Source organism: Vigna unguiculata, chromosome 3 (genome assembly GCF_037176805.1).
Source record: "Vigna unguiculata cultivar grain cowpea cultivar isolate G323 ecotype 2 chromosome 3, ASM3717680v1, whole genome shotgun sequence".
NCBI lineage: Eukaryota > Viridiplantae > Streptophyta > Magnoliopsida > Fabales > Fabaceae > Vigna > Vigna unguiculata.
In genome coordinates this window covers 28,707,658-28,725,358 of record NC_140794.1, presented here as the reverse complement: position 1 = coordinate 28,725,358, position 17,701 = coordinate 28,707,658, and the positions used below count along the sequence as shown (strand labels likewise).

The window sequence follows — 17,701 nt, the reverse complement described above, 5'->3', positions numbered from 1 at the left end:
GATAAAACATAATAGAGCACTAACCTTGATCCATAAGAGATCCTGTGAATATGCCTTCTTCAATTTATAATATTGTGTGCTCTTCAACCACCGTTTCCCAATCTATCTCTTTGCCTTTATTTCTCTTCTCACACGTTCTTGATGGGTTACAGTGAAAAGAACCTTATGGCCAGAGACAGAACCCCTATTCCTTTCTTATACCAAAGTCCATCAAGTTGGTTTTTATTTTATCTTTATCTTTATTTTATTTTATTATCACTTTCCATAATAATAACCAATAAGTCTTTATATTTTATTAAATCACAATTGGGCCCATCATAATATTTCAAATGAGTCACTAATAGAATTAATTCGTCAATTAATTCTAACATTCTCCCACTTGACTCATATGATGTCATAACATTATGTGATTTAATACATAAACATAATGCGCAATAAAAGACCTTGCATAAATTGGTTCCATCATTATTCATAATTAAAGATATAGAAATAATAAGAGTCATGGCGGTCACACATCATTTGATCGACATGATCCCTTCCATGTACTACTATATCATCCATTTCTCCTTAATATGACCTTAAAAGCGAGAAGTCCATAATGGGTTCAAACATAATGTCATTTTACAAAGTAATAACATAACATAATTTGTTTTCTTCATCATAATTTGCATGCATAAACATAAAGAAGAAAACACAGATTTCAGAAATTTATACATTAGGGAGCTCAAAGTGTCACATAAACATTAAAAACATTAACATTCAACATTTAACATTCACTAGTAGACATAATGCCCATATTCTTTACATGACCAGCATACAATTTGGGCAGTAACCCTTTTGTTAAAGGGTCAGCAATCATAAGATCTGTGCTAATATGTTCTATTGACACTTTACGTTTCTGAACTTCTTCTTTAACGGTAAAGTATTTCAACTCCATATGTTTAGCACCTTTAGAATACTTGTCGTTTTTAGAAAAGAAGACTGCTGCAGAATTATCACAATAAATTTTCAGCGGCTTGGAAATACTGTCGACTACTCCAAGTCCTGAAATAAAGTTTCACAACCAATTAGCCTGAACTGTGGCCTCAAAGCATGCCACAAATTCAGCTTCCATGGTGGATGCAACAATGACAGACTGCTTCGCACTTTTCCATGAAATCGCTCCTCCGGCTAAAAGATACACATAACCAAATGTAGACTTTCTTGTATCCACACAGCCGGCAAAGTCTGAATCTGTATAACCTATCACCTCAAGGTGATAAGATTTTCTATAAGTAAGCATGTGATTCTTTGTTCCTTGTAGGTATCTTAAAACTTTCTTTGCAGCTTTCCAATGCTCCAGACCTGGATTACTTTGGTATCTACCAAGCATACCAACTGCAAAGCTAATATCTGGTCTCGTACAGGTTTGAGCATACATCAAACTCCCAACAACAGATGCATAAGGGATATTTTCCATCTGTTTCCGTTCCAAATCATTCTTTGGACATTGCATGAGACTAAACTTGTCTCCTTTCTGTATTGGAACAGGAGATGCTGAACATTTATCCATTCTGAATCTCTCTAAAACTTTATTAATATATGCATTCTGAGACAAACCTAACAGTCCTTGTGATCTATCACGGAATATTTCTATTCCAATCACATAGTATGCCTCACCCATATCTTTCATTTCAAAGTTATTAGAGAGAAACCTCTTAGTCTCACTTAATAGACCAAGATCATTAGTCGCAAGCAAGATATCATCAACATACAGAATCAAAAATATAAACTTACTCCCACTGACCTTCAGATATATACACCGATCAACGGTGTTTTCCTTAAATCCAAAGGACACAATAGTATCATTGAACTTAAGATACCATTGCCGAGAAGCTTGTTTAAGTCCATATATCGATCTCTTAAGTTTACACACCATGTGCTCCTTTCCTTCTTCAGCGAACCCCACCGATTGGTCCATATAGACATCCTCTTCTAAATCCCCATTCAGAAAAGCAGTTTTAACATCCATTTGATGTAACTCAAGATCATAATGAGCTACTAATGCCATGATAATTCTAAAAGAATCTTTCTTAGAAACAGGCGAAAATGTTTCCTTATAGTCAATGCCATCTTTCTGAGTAAAACCTTTGGCAACAAGACGGGCCTTGTAACGTTCAATATTGCCTTGAGAGTCACGCTTAGTCTTAAAGACCCATTTACACCCAACTCTCTTGCATCCTTCTGGCAATTCCACAAGGTCCCATACGTCATTATGTGCCATTGATTTAAGCTCATCTTTCATGGCATCTAACCACTTATCAGAATTATCACCATTATACCCCTTTGATTTTTCTGGATAACCAATGAAAAATCCACTGATTGTTCTTTCATCCAGTTTCTTTTCTTGCGGATTGTATATTCTTACTTCTGCCTGACAACCCCAAACATGCAGGTGTCTCAAACTGGGTTTCCTATTCGTCCATAACTCAAAAGGAGTCTTTTGAACAGCTTTACTAGGAATCCTGTTCAACAAATACATGGCAGTCTTTAAAGCATACATCCACAATGATACAGGTAAACATAAATTACTTAACATACTCCTAACCATATCCATTAAGGTTCGATTACGCCTTTCTGATACACCATTTTGTTGTGGTGTGCCTGGCATTGTGTATTGAGCACAAATACCACGTTTCTCAAGGAACTTAGCGAACGGACCAGGGTGTTGTCCACTTTCATCATATCTTCCATAATACTCACCACCTCTATCAGACCTTACGATTTTCACCTTTCTGTCTAATTGCCTTTCCACTTCATTTATATAAACTTCCAAGGCATTTACTGACTGAGATTTCTCATGCAGTAGATAGACATGTCCATAACGCGAAAAATCATCAAGAAAGGTGATGAAGTACTTCTCTTTATTGAAAGAATTTACATCAAATGGACCACATATATCGGTGTGTATGGTTTCAAGAAGCTGAGTGCTTCTCGTGGCTCCTTTCTTTGTGTGTTTAGTTTGTTTGCCTTTAATACAATCCACACACACAGTTTCAGATCAGTAAAATCTAAATCCGGAAGGATTTCATTCTTTATTAATCTTTGCATTCTTTCTTTGGAAATATGTCCCAAACGTTTATGCCACAAGAAAGCAGATCGTCATCCACTAAACTACGTTTAGTGCCAACATTGTGATGCAAAGTCATAAGAGTTTCAGCATATAAATTATCCAAATTCAATTTATATAAACCATCATAAAGTGTACCAGATCCAATCATAAAAGTACGCTTAAACAAACTGAAACAACCATTCCCAAACTTAAAAGAATATCCAGCAATATCAAGCTTAGACAAAGAAATTAAATTCCTAGTGATACTAGGTACATAAAAAGTATCCATAAGGTCTAAGTGATATCCAGTGTCGAGGATTAGACGATAAGTCCCGACCGCTTCCACTGGAACTTTCTCTTTATTACCCATGAAGACAAACTTCTCATTTGGGTTTATGGTTCGGGTTGTAAGAAATCCCTGCATCACATTAGAAACATGAGTCGTACATCCAGAATCAATCCACCACGTATTATGGGGAACTTCAGTTAAGTTTGATTCAAAACATACGTAAGCATTATGCTCACCTTTCTTTTCGAACCAAGCTCTACGCTTTATGCAGTCCTTCTGGAAATGTCCAGACTTCCCACAGAAATGACATTTGTCATTTTTCTTCTGGATTTTGGTTGAGGACTCGTCAATCTTCAGTGGTCCTTTACCCTTTCCATGTTTCTTAGCAACTTTCTTTTCAACAGCTCCTTGATTCTTCACATACTGAATAGAGTGGCTTCCTAAGTTCTTCAGTCGGGTATCCTCCTGAACTAGCATACTGTGCAATTCATGCACATTCCACTTGTCTTTCATGGTGTTGTAGTTCATCTGGAACAGACCATACTCAGACGGTAATGAGTTCAGAATGAACTGCACGAGAAAACCTTCATCCACTGCCATTCCTAAAGACTTAAGTCTTGCTGCGATATTTGTCATCTCGATCACATGCTCATGCATAGTACGCGAACCGTCAAACTTCATAGTGGTCAACGTACTCATCAGTGTCCCAGCGAGAGATTATCAGTAGTTTGGGAGCGCTCTTCCACAAATTTCATAAATTCTTTTGCGTCATCAGTTTTGGGAAGAGCTGACTTTATATTACTTGCTATTAGGGATGGCAACGGGGCAGGGCGGGGACGGGTTTCGCTATCCCATACCCATCCCCGCATAAAAAATTCATCCCCATCCCCATACCCAAACCCAACGGGTATCAAACTTTTTTCCCATCCCCATCCCCACCGGGTAACGGGTATAATCTCGTATCCATACCCGTACCCGTGTTCTAACTACTTCAATATTAATTTTTATAAAAGAAAAAAAATTACGGTAAAGAAAACATAATATTATGAAATATTCAATATTAGGAGGATTTTCTTCGATGCCAAATACCTTAAAATAAATTATAATTGTTTACATTTTATATTAGAATACCAAATAAAATTTCATGTGAACCAAAACATTTATTAAATTTGCAAACTACAACATTGATGAACTTAGTTGATAAAATTAAAAAATATTTCAAAATAAATATAAAAGGAAAACAAATATTCAAATTAAAATATATTTTAAATGTTTGTTTACTTCAATTTTTTTAAATTCTAATGAATCTCTTGTTTATACACTAATAAAAGTTATAATATATCACTTGATCAAAATGACACAAAGAACAAATAATAAACATAATAATAAAAGAAAAACAAATATTCAAATTAAAATATATTTTAAATGTTTGTTTACTTCAATTTTTTTAAATTATAATAAATCTCTTTTTTATACATTAATAAAAGTTATAATACATCACTTGATCAAAATGACACAAAGAACAAATAATAAACATAATAATAAAATTTTGACATAGATTTTGTATCTTTTGAATTTCAATATATGTTGGATAGTGACGAAAAAATATTCATAGGAATTACATTAAATTTTTATATTGTAGTAAATAAAAGTTATTTATACAATTAAAGTGAAAAAAATTACAGTATGATTAATAGTGAGTTATAAAATAACAAATAATTAGATAGAATATATCGAAATATTATTCTACATGATGAAAATAAACAACAAATAAAAATATTAAAAAATTAACAAATGTGTGTTTTAGAAATAATTTGAGAGACTATCGAAAAAAATCGCACAAAGGAAATCAAATGTATAATTAAGGTATCATAAAATAAAAAATACCTTAGAGAACTAATTATTAAATTACGTTTGAAGTGGTTAAAATTAAATAGAAATATCATTAGTGACCAAAATATTTGTCATTAAATTACAAATAAATTAGTAATTAAATTGGTCACTAAATCAAGTATCGATTCGATCATTGAATCAGTCACTAATTTAGTCATTGATTCAGACAATAAATCAACTACTACCACCAATGACGAAAAATAATGACTGATATGGGTTACTAACTAAATCAGTCACCATTTCATGTTTTTCTTGTAGTGAATTATCATATACTATTCCTAAATATCATTATATATATATATATATATATATATATATATATATATATATATATATATATATATAATTTTAACCACTTCAAATAGAATTTAAAGTGAAAAAATTACATTATGATTAATAATGAGTTATAAAATAAAAAATAATTAGATAGAATATATCGAAATATTATTCTACATGATAAAAATAAAAACAATAAATAAAAATATTAAAAAACTAACAAATGTGTGTTTTAGAAACAATTTGAGAGACCATCGAATAAAATCACACAAAGGAAATCAAATGTATAACTAAGGTATGATAAGACGAAAAATATCTTAGAGAACTAAGAAAACTTTTCAAATATCAACATATATACTTAATGGTTAAAAAATAACGAAAATTATTTTAATGAAACAAAAGAGTTCTTCAAATTAAATAAAAATTAATAATAATAATAATAAGTAAAGAATTTTTTTTATATTATCTTAAATTGAGAGTATAAACATTCTCATGTGAAAGGAAAATTTATAATAAATCAAAATATTAAAAAATAATATAAATATTCAAATGTGAGGCATAATATATTTTTTTTATTAGCATACATCATTTTAACATAATTACATAAAGGTTATGATAAGATAAAAAATATATTGGAGATGAGAATGAGTTTCATGACAAATGAAATAATTAAAAGAAAAAAAAATAGAAAAAAAAAAAATATATATATATATAGGAGTTACTTGATTAATTGTGAATATTTTAATAATTTAAACGAGAATGGAGATATGGCGAGGACGGGTATTATGGCGGGTATATGTACATCCCCATACCCATCCCCATACCCAACTGAAAAAGTCGGGGATTCCCCATACCCATACCCATACCCAGTCAATGCGGGGATTCCCGTCAAAACGGGGACGGGTTCGGGCAATACCCACGGGGACGGGTTTATTTGCCATCTCTACTTGCTATGCTCATTCTCATAAACATTAAGCTAAGTCTGTTTGATCTTACCCAAGCTTTGTAATGGGCTTTCTCTTCATTGCTACTAGCATCCGTGATAACAGCCGGCTTTTCAACTAGAAGAGCTAGATCAAGATCCAACACACCTAAGTGAAATTGGACTTGCTCACTCCAGTCAGGGAAATTTAACCCATTAAAGACTGGAACAGACGAAGCATGCGCGTGTAAAGATACCGGAACAGAGACTGCAATTAACACATGCCTAACATTAATGCTTTGAGTCATAAAACTAAACGTAAAAAAAAATTAGATTCAGATATAAACAATCATTCTATGCATACTAATGTTCTCCTTTGGGAGATCCACTAATACACAAACATAAACATAATGATGCTAATCACATTATAACATTATTGATAATTAAAATATGCATCAACTAGAATCACCTACTACCTTTGGGTATATAAATAAAACTAGTGACGCATACAAAATTATCTACAATCATGTTCATTAATTATGAGAACAATTAATCAACCTTTGGGCGATCCTTAAATGTCTTATAATTAATGAATTTTAATTAACCCATAAATTTAATTATTCATAATTTAGCATCCATACTATGGGTAATTAAAATAAAAAACATTAATAATTTGAAATCATATAAACTTTAAAATTTTGGCCACTTTGGTGACTAACAAAATTTATCATACTTGATTTCAAATAAATAAATAAATATTTAATTGCTATAAACTTTATATAGCATCTTCATTAATTTTAATTTAACAATAACAAACATAAATATTATTGCAAATTAAAATAAAATTATTAATTATTTATATAAACAAAAATAATTAATATTAATTTTATTGATAACATAATCCAATAAAAACATTAGACTTTAATCTTAATAAACTACAACCCATTCACGTTCGTGTTCGTGCGTCAGGAGAAAAACCAAAATTGGAAAACTGAAACTTCCAATTGTACACGTTCACACAATGGCAGCACACGTTCACACATTAACAATATGTCATTCACTTTGCTTCATTTCAAACAGTAACGATTTTTTATTTTCAATCAATGCCATATTACTTGCACAGGTAACAGTTCTTAACTTTCATTCATTCCTTTATTCCAATTAAAGACAAAACTCCATTACAGTAAAGCACGCGCACGCATAAATTCTAATTAATGGCATTTTAATGGCAGCAGCGGATGCACTTGATCCATGGCATCATCATCATTCATAAAATTAAATTAGGGCTTATAACATTAGGGAAAAACATAATAAGGGAGAAACATCACATAATAGGAGAATCATAAATCCTACAATCTTGCTCTGATATCAGATGTAAAACTAATTAAGGATCTTTAAGATTTATAATTCTCACTCGATAAAACATAATAGAGCACTAACCTTGATCCATAAGAGATCCTGTGAATATGCGTTCTTCAATTTATAATATTGTGTGCTCTTCAACCACCGTTTCCCAATCTATCTCTTTGCCTTTCTTTCTCTTCTCACACGTTCTTGATGGGTTACAATGAAAAGAACCTTATGGCCAGAGACAGAACCCCTATTCTTTTCTTATACCAACGTCCATCAAGTTGGTTTTTATTTTATCTTTATCTTTATTTTATTTTATTATCACTTCCCATAATAATAACCAATAAGTCTTTATATTTTATTAAATCACAATTGGGCCCATCATAATATTTCAAATGAGTCACTAATAGAATTAATTCGTCAATTAATTCTAACAGGCCAACCTTAGGAGGATCACTAGGAGCATGACAAAAGGGAAGACATTATCCTCACTATCTTTATTTTGCATTTCTTTAGTTTAATTTCTTGAAGTTGGTTGTGGTTGACTATTTTGAGTTGACTTGTTGACCTTGACTTAAGGGTGGACTTGTTGACCCAAGATTAGCTTAACCTTAAACCAACATGCTAATAAATTCCTTAATTTACTTTTTGTAGGAATAAGAAAGCAGAAGGACCACATGGGAGACACTTGGTGTTCTAAGGAAGAGAGAGAAGGAACAAGACTTTCTAGAAGCATCTAGAAAGGGGAGGCCCACATGCCTTGGACACCAAGTCTTCTAGAATGTTCTAGAACCCTCCTTTGGGAGCCTTGGCCATGAAGACTTGCCACCTAGAAGGCTTGGACGAAATCGCACCCATGTGCACCCTATGTTGACCTACTTTCTAGAACATGATAGGTTTCTTTTTTAACCTTCTACTTTGTTGTTTTGCTAAGGGGCCCCTAGACTTGTCTATTTAAGGGGACCTCTAACACTTATACAAGGGTTAAACATTTTGGAGAAATTATATACTTTGTATTTCAACCTTTTGTGAGAGCATTTCTCCTTAGGGAGTGGAGTTCTTTCAAGCCTTATCTTGCCTTGGCAAGTGGCGGCATACACCACTCATCTTCAAGGTTTTCATGGCTTCTTCTAACCTAGCCTTGTAGTGGCGTGAATCCTCCATTCCTCTCCTTTCCCTTGCTTTTCATTTTATGTTTCTTTACTCTTCTTGGTTTATATTGTTTTTATTATATGTTTTTCCTTTTGCTTTCTTACTCTCCATCAATCCATTCTTTGCCTCTCTAGAACATTGAAAAAGAACCTTCACATCTAGAGAGCTTGCTATCTTAATGTTCAGTGGGGATTTCCTTGGTTTTCTTAATCAATCATCACCATATTCATTAATCTTCTAAAAGGAACAAGATTATCTTACATCATTAACTCAAAGTATGCATGTATACAATTACATAAAATTTCTAAACTATCACAAGGAAAGATATAATAATTTACTATACTTATATAAACCATAATTAAAACTCGGTTAAAAGAGACTCTAAATTTCACATGCATAATCTAGTTACTAGATCAACTTATCAATAAAATTATTCAATTCATCAAATAAAACTCAATAACATTCAAATTCAAATGTTAAAACAAATTCTCAACGAATCACAATTCCTGCATCAAATTCAAGATATTATAACTATATCACCTTCATATCTAGATCATCTATCATAAGGTTCTATAAGAAAAACACAAATAGTCTCTTTACTTGAAATGTTTATCTTCAAAATAACTTCCAAAATCTAGGGATCTAGAACAAAAATATGAAAACATGACAAAACTTTACCATGTAATAAAACAAATTGAGAGGACCACTTTCCTCAATTGACCCAACCAAGATCGATAACAGAATAATAAGAAAAAGGAGAGAATAAAAAAAAATATTTAGAATAAATGAGAACTTACTATGCTTGAAAATATAATTTGGTAGAAATGTTTTATGGCCCCTTAGCTATTGTAAGACGTGATCAAATTCTAAAAGAGATGAGTTGAGAAATCTTAGGCTTTGTTTGGGTGGAGGATGAACATGAGGGAGTGAAAAATGTTGGATTTGAAAGGAAATAGAGGTGAAAGTGAGACTTTTGGCTTAAGGAAAAGTTAGTTGTTGGAAAAGCATGAAGTGTTGATTTGATGATACCTACACCTCTTGTTATTGGTTTGTCTCTCCATGGCTCATTATTTTAGTTTGATCAAAATGTAAAGCATAAATCAATTTTGAGGTAATCTTGAGTACATTTGCCTTAAAAAACTAATGTTATGCTACTTTTCAAAAGTATAATTGATTATATTAAAAAAATATCGATTATCCTGGTCAAAATATGATTTTCACAACTTTCACAAATATTTAATTATTTCAAACAATAATTGATTATATTTAAATGATCTCAATTCTCAAATAATTGATTATATCAATCAATTACTTCAAACTTCTTTAAAAGGAAAGCTCTCACCCTTTCAATATCACATTTTTCATATATTTCAAATCTATAGAGCTCTATTGTGATTTATAAATATTTCTGAGAGTACTTTTACATATTTCATTTGTTTTGAAAGAAAGATTGCTCAAAGTTCTTTAAGGAGGTGATTATGCATATAGGTCTTGCATTGTAACATCCATCACAATCCAAGTAATGGTGTTATTTGTTTCTTCTATATTATCTTGAGTTTGAATTTTGTACCAATTGTTTGCTGAGTTTCATAGGTAATTATGGTTTGTATTACCTTGTATTTTCTGTTGTATCCTGAAGAGTTTTTCAAGATTGTTTTGTATGTTCTTGGTCTAGTTTGCATAGGTGGATCCATTAAATTGACTTTAATCAAATTTTAGTGAAAATCTAGTTAAGCTTGTAGTTATAAAATTGGATGTAAATTCTTAAGGAATCGAACTAGTCTAAAATTATGTATGTGTTGTTTCTTTGTCCCTTCTTTTAGTATCTTTGTAGTTAAATTGTGGCTATTAAACATTATATTTAGAACTTGCTAATCAACAATTATTAAGGAATTTTAAAAATCAATTTTTGTGTTTAAGAATTAGGTGTTCCTTAAAACAACCAATTCATTGCTTATTGGTTATGGAAAAACCCTTTTTCGTTTTAACAATAGCGTGAAATGTAGGAAAATGAGAGGAAAGTTTGTGAAAATTAGTGAATGATAAAAAATTATTTTAATAGATGATATTGTAAAATGACCAAACTACCCTTAAGATAACATTTATTATTATTACTATTATTATTATTATTATTATTATTATTATTATTATTATTATTATTATTATTATTATTAGCTACTTCATTTTAAAGAGAATTTGAAGGATTCATCCCAACAAAGGATGGAGGCACATGCTTAAGAAGACTAAGCATGTTTAGAAAGGAAGTTCACTAATCCTTCATCCCTTTCATTTGTGTTTGTTATTTTTGATTCCCTAAGTTGACTTAGTTGAATCAACTTTAGTTGACTTGTTGACCTTTGACTAGGTTTGACTTGTTGACTACAGTTGACTTGACTTAAGCCAACATGCTAATCTATGTTTATTTTCTTTATAGGTTAATTAGGAGTAAGAAAGCAATGCTAGGTGGCGCATGGTGATTGGGGAGCATAAATGATGTGGAGGAGAGAGTAAAACAAAGGCATAAAGCATAAAGTAAAAGGCATGAAGCAAGTGTACATATGTACCTTTGGTCTCCTTTGTTTTTAGCACACTTTGGCCACTTTTTGGAGACATATGAGACACATTCTTTGTCTCCTTTTGTGCTAGAACGAAATTAGCCTTGCACACACCATAGTTAGCTCTTTTGTCTCTCAATTTTTGTAATCTTATTTGACCTAGTTTCTAGAAGCTAGGGTTAAGTTTTTGTAGAGACATCCTTAGGTATCTTTTATTTGCTTAGAGGCCCCTAAACTCTTCTATATAAAGGGTGCTCCTAGACATGTAAAAGGGTTGAACATTTTGAAGTAAAAACACTCTTGTGTCTCAACCATTTGTGAAAGTTTCCTTCCTTGGGAGTGAATACTTTTAAGCCTTATCTTGCATAGCAAGTGGCGGCACACATCCACTCATCTTCAAGGTTGCCATGGCTTCTAGCCTAGCCTTGTAGTGGCGTGCTTCTCACATTTTTACCATTTCTTTCCTTTCCATTTTATGTTTTCTTCTTCGTTTAATTGTTCTTGGTTTTCTATGGTTTATGTGTTTTCCATGTCCTTTTTTGTTTTGAATCAATCCATCATCTTCTTCTCTTGAGCTTTGTGAAAGGATCCTTCACATCTAGATAGCTTGCTATCTTAATGTCCAGTGGGGATTTCACTTAGCTTTCTTAATCAATTCACACCATATTCAATAATCTTAAAAAGTAACAACATAATCCTTCATCACTTGGTATATAGAGCCTAGGTTATCTTGAATATGGTGGTTTTCATGTTCTAACCTTGTCTTGTTGTAGCTATCTTGGTATGGTTCAAATCCACTTCCATGACACACAAAAACAGTGCTGGTAGAAAAACGTGACGATTTTAAAACATTAAACTGCACAGTTTAGCGGTTCAAAAATTACATTTTTGGTGTCAAAAGAAAGCTCTTTGAGTCTAGTTTCCAGAAAAAAAATGAACCAACGAATTTGGAGTTCTATGGAGAAAGGTATGATCAAATTAGTGAGCAAAGGTCAGATCTGCCAAGAATACGTGAATCAGCGTTTTCAGGTTTTGTTGTGGCAGTTTGGCTACGGTTTTTGCACCTCTTTAAGCTCCTAAATGTGGTTGGATAACATGTCTTTAGATGCTTAGTCTTTGAGCATGAAATCCATGAGTTTAAATGCATGATAGCTACATGTTTGTGTTTGTGTATGTCATGTTGAGTCTTTAAATATGCCTAACTTTTGCTTGAGTCATATGGCATATGTTAACTTGAAGTTTTCTTATTCTTGTTTTTCCAAGTATTTGAATCTTGCTTTCACTTTATGTCTTGCTTCTGTAAGCTCCATGAAATTGATTTTGGCCTAAAACTTGAGGAACTAAGTGTCCAAGCCACCTAAAACACTTTCTCACCATTTTATGAAACTAGTTGTGAAAGAAGAGCAACCTTGCTTCTTGGTGAACTAAAGTGTGTTTTTCACTAGGTGTTATGCTACTAGTTTTCATACTTGAGAATTAGGTGATATTGGCTAATTAGTTTCATGTTTTAACTTGGTTATGATCTTTCTTGGTGTATGCATGATTTAAGACTTGAAGATGTTTGTCAAGTACTTTCCATAAAGTCTTTAAAATGTGCTTTTCTTGTTTTAGTCTTGTTAAAAGTTTTGTCTCAAACTTTTCTTCTTTAGAGTTTAGCTTTCCTTCTTTTTGTGCTTTTCTTGCTTGTCACTAGGTGTTCTTTGTTTTGTCTTACTAGTTTTATTTTTTTGAAACTCTTGGGGTGTTGTGGCCGAATCACTTGTCTTGCATTTGAAAGGTTTTGCACAAGTTTTTAAAAGTGTTTTCTTCAATCCTTTGGTGAATTTTGAGCGCTAGCCTTGCCTTGTTACTTTGGGAGTGTGATCTAAACACTTGGGTTGCATTTTGGGTTGGAATTGGTCCGATTTTCATGTTGTCTAACCTCTAATTCATTTATTTTGTCTTGGATTTGAGTGTTTTGTTGTAGGAATCATGGCAAGTTCATCAAATGCACCTATTCCAAACAAAAACAATACATTGATGAGATTGCTTCGGGATTTAGAGTTGTCTAGAAAGGAGTCCTTTGAACAATTGAGAAAAGAAAATGAGCAAAGTGACCTAAGAATCCAAGAGCACATTCAAAGGCTTGAAGCTAAAGAGCAAGAAAGAGAGGCTAGGAAAAGAGGGCATTCTAGGCGCAACCCATCGCAAGAGAAGCAAACTCCAAAGATTCCTAAGTTCTATGGAGGAAGTGATCCCAAAATATTCCTTGATTGGGAAGCTAATGTTGATCAAATTTTCAATGAAAATCATGTAAAGGATCAAGCACAAGTTGATCTAGTAGTTTTAGGATTTTTGGAGTATGCCAATACTTGGTGGCATAAAGTTTGTAAGAATTATGACCAAGGGCCACCCGCGACTTCTTGGATGGACATTAAAAATCTTATACGCGCTAGATTTGTTCCTCCCTCCTATAGGAAGGAATTTCTTTTGAAGCTGCAAAGGCTTCACCAAGGTTCTATGAGTGTGATTGAGTACTTTAAAGAATTAGAGTCTCAAATGCGTAGGGTTGAAATAAAAGAAACTAACAAAGAGAAAATTAAAAGATTTGTGAGTGGTCTTAGGAGAGACATACAAGACCAAGTAGAGTTGTATGAGTACTCCACTCTTGAAAATGTTTTCACACTTGCCATTGAGATTGAAATTCAATTGAAAAGAAAAAGAAGGGCAAAGAAGAGTTACTCACCCAACCACTACTTTAGTCACTCATGGAAGGGAAAGGATAAAAAGAAACATGATAAGTTCCCTTCTAACTCTCATCAAGAACCACCAAGTAAAAGTAAGTCACCAAGTGATCACATTCACCATTCCACTTCTTCAAGTTCAAGTTCCATTAAATGTTTTAAATGTTTGGGTTATAATCACATTGTTTTAAATTGCCCAACCAAGAGGACCATGATCTTAAAGAAGAGTAATGATGTTGAAAGTGAACACTCATCTCCCTATTCTCTTTCAAAAGAATCTTCTTCCTCTAGTAAAACTAAAATTTTTGAGAAAAACCCAATGTTATTAAGGCGCATGATAGGTCAAGATCAAAGTGAGCTTGAGCCAACTCAAAGAGAAAACATTTTTTAATCTAGATGCAAAATTAACAAATGGGTTTGCTCTCTAATTATTGATGGAGGAAGTAGTACCAATGTAGCTAGCACAAGATTGGTGGAAAAGCTTAGCTTAGAGACCATTCCTCATGCTAAGTCCTACAAGCTTGCTTGGATAAGTAAAGAGGGAGAAATAGATGTCAATAAACAAGTCCTAATTAACTTCTCTATAGGAAGCTACAAAGATGAGGTGCTATGTGATGTTGTTTCCATGGAAGTCACACATATCTTACTAGGTAGGCCATGGCAATTTGATAAACAAACTTTACATGATGGTCATACCAACCAATACATTTTCTTCATAAATGGGAAAAAGACCACTTTACAACCTCTATCACCTCAAGAAGTTAATAAGGATATAAATATAATAAGAAAAGATAAAGAAGAACAAGAAAAGGGGCAAGCTTTCACTAAGGTGTTACTTGTCTACAAAAAAATTCTTCCAAAGCAAGATGTGCATCACCCTTCCTTCCCTTCCGAAGCCAAAAAGGAAGGCCCAAAGCACAAGCAAGAGAGGAAGAGTAGTCTAGAAAACAAAAATGACCTAACCAAGGCTAGGGGTAATACCCTTAGAAAGAATGGAACACGAGCTCATAAAAGGGAGGCGCAAATCCTCCCCCAAATCAAGTCAAGCTCCATCTACAAAGGCTTAAAGAATTTGTGGTCAAATTCTCTCCAAGGAGAGGACGATGATGAAGGATTGACCCCAACCAAGGATGGAGGCACATGCTTAATCTAAGCATGTTTAGAAAGGAAGTTCACTAATCCTTCATCCCTTTTATTTGTGTTTGTTATTTTTGATTCCCGAAGTTGACTTAGTTGAATCAACTTTAGTTGACTTGTTGACCTTTGACTAGGTTTGACTTGTTGACTATAGTTGACTTGACTTAAGCCAACATGCTAATCTATGTTTATTTGCTTTGTAGGTTAATTAGGAGTAAGAAAGCAATGCTAGGTGGCGCATGGTGATTGAGGAGCATAAATGATATGGAAGAGAGAGTAAAGCAAAGGCATAAGGCATAAAGTAAAAGGCATGAAGCAAGTGTACCTATGTACCTTTGGTCTCCTTTGTTTTTAGCACACTTTGGCCACTTTTTGGAGACATATGAGACACATTTTTTGTCTCCTTTTGTGCTAGAACGAAATTAGCCTTGCACACACCATAGTTAGCTCTTTTGTCTCTCATTTTTTGTAACCTTATTTGACCTAGTTTCTAGAAGCTAGGGTTAGGTTTTTGTAGAGACATCCTTAGGTATCTTTTATTTGCTTAGAGGCCCCTAAACTCTTCTATATAAGGGGTGCTCCTAGACATGTAAAAGGGTTGAACATTTTGAAGTAAAAACACTCTTGTGTCTCAACCATTTGTGATGTGATCCCAATAAGGCTTATAGCATTGGGCCAACGCCTAGGCCTATTCATTTTAATTTCTTTTATTTTTAATTAAATAAAAACTTGTTCTAATTGGGTTTGTTTTGTAAATGCAGCCTTTTTTTTAAGCTCCTATTAATATTGGGCCTACAGCCCAATTCAACACACCAATCAGCCCAACACAAGCAGCAAACCTCATACATTTGTAAAGTGGCAATGGGCACTTTCTTCAAGACCAGCGTTAATTGGGCCTGCACGTAGCAGCCTAATTCTTTCAAGCGTCTAGCTAATCACGCCATTTGTTTTTGCACCATCTGATTTAGTCTTCAGCGTGTATAATGAAATTGGGCCAACAAATTATCTAGCTACAGCCCAAGTCATCCTTTCCACGTTGCACAACTGCTTCCGACACCACCACAATTTTTGCTACAGCGCTCCTTCAACTCGGGCCTCCATTTGCTAAAGGCAGCCCAACATTTGATTCCAGAACACAATTCAAACTGCAACAACGCACCTCATATGTTGGGCATGCAAAGTGAATCAGCCAAATTGCTTCTCGGGCTTACATCACGACAAGTGTTCTTCACGTACAGCCCATTTTTCTCTAAAGAATCACGCTTCCCACACACAAGAGTCACGCTTCCTAAAGTATGTCTGCTAGGGTTAGTAAAAGAGGGCCACCCCTTTCTCAAGGGTTTCTTTCACAAGCCCTGCCTTCACGTGAGCATCGCTCCTGTTTCACGCGAGCATTGCACCTCCTTCACGCGTTCTATCATAGCTGTTAGGATTTAATCTCACTTGTCGTTAGGAGATTCTGTTAGACGACCTTCGTTCTCCTTCCCATTTCCCGTTAATGTTTGCATCTTTCCTTTTTCTTCTGTTAGGGATTGGGTTTAGTTGTTACGGTTGCCTTTGATTCTATAAAAGGGCAGACCATTGTTTGTAAACAGTTAGCTTTGATGAATGAGAATTCCGGTAGAGATCACTCCCACCGTTCATCAGCTCACCCAAACCCTAGATTAGGTTTTGGCCTCTTAGGGTTTACCAAATCAGCGAGAAATCAGAGCGAACCGAGCTTAAACATCATAAATCTTCATTCCGCTGCGTTTTCCCTCGCTCTCTGTGAGATTCAATCGGTGGAACGCCGATTGGGAGCGTTTTTCCGGTGATACCGCGACGGAGAGGCCTCATCAAGTGGTATTAGAGCCTGGTTGTGCTTGGACCGCGCTGAGATAAGTGTTCTTCATCTTCTCTTTGCTGTTATTTCTTCAATTTTTTTGTTCGATTCCGTCTTGTTCTGGCTTTATTGAGTTTTGCGTCTCTGTTGTTAATATGTGCTAAAAAATTTTCGTGCTGAAGTTGATTCAAAATCATTGTTCAGATTTGCCTTAATCAATAATTGTGTTGTTGAAATGTTTAGCTCTCTCAATCCGTCGCTTAATGCATGTCTGTTAGCTTTTAATTTCAATTTTGATTACCTAGCTTTCAATTTTAGAATCTGTGTTTTGTCTTAGAAATTGTTTAGTTCTTTTATGTCACTGATTCCATAGTTGTTGTCCCTACAATGTGTTTTGTCACTATTTTGCGTCTCATTCAGTTCTTGTATTATGATAGAATCATTTGTTTTTGTATTGTGTGTGCTTTGTTTGATCGAGAGTTGGCTAATAG

At 33.7% G+C, this 17,701-nt stretch overlaps 1 protein-coding gene across 1 annotated transcript; it reads right to left on the bottom strand.

Moving 5' to 3' along the window:
* Positions 1-3,154: 3,154 nt before the first annotated feature.
* LOC146887671 (uncharacterized) lies at positions 3,155-4,084 on the bottom strand. The gene is made up of 2 exons (XM_085670589.1): positions 3,617-4,084; positions 3,155-3,509 (listed from the first exon to the last, which is right to left on the bottom strand). Exons 1-2 carry the CDS (start codon positions 4,077-4,079, stop codon positions 3,475-3,477), a joined length of 498 nt encoding a protein of 165 aa, XP_085526715.1. The 5' UTR covers positions 4,080-4,084; the 3' UTR covers positions 3,155-3,474.
* Between the last annotated feature and the right edge of the window lie 13,617 nt (positions 4,085-17,701).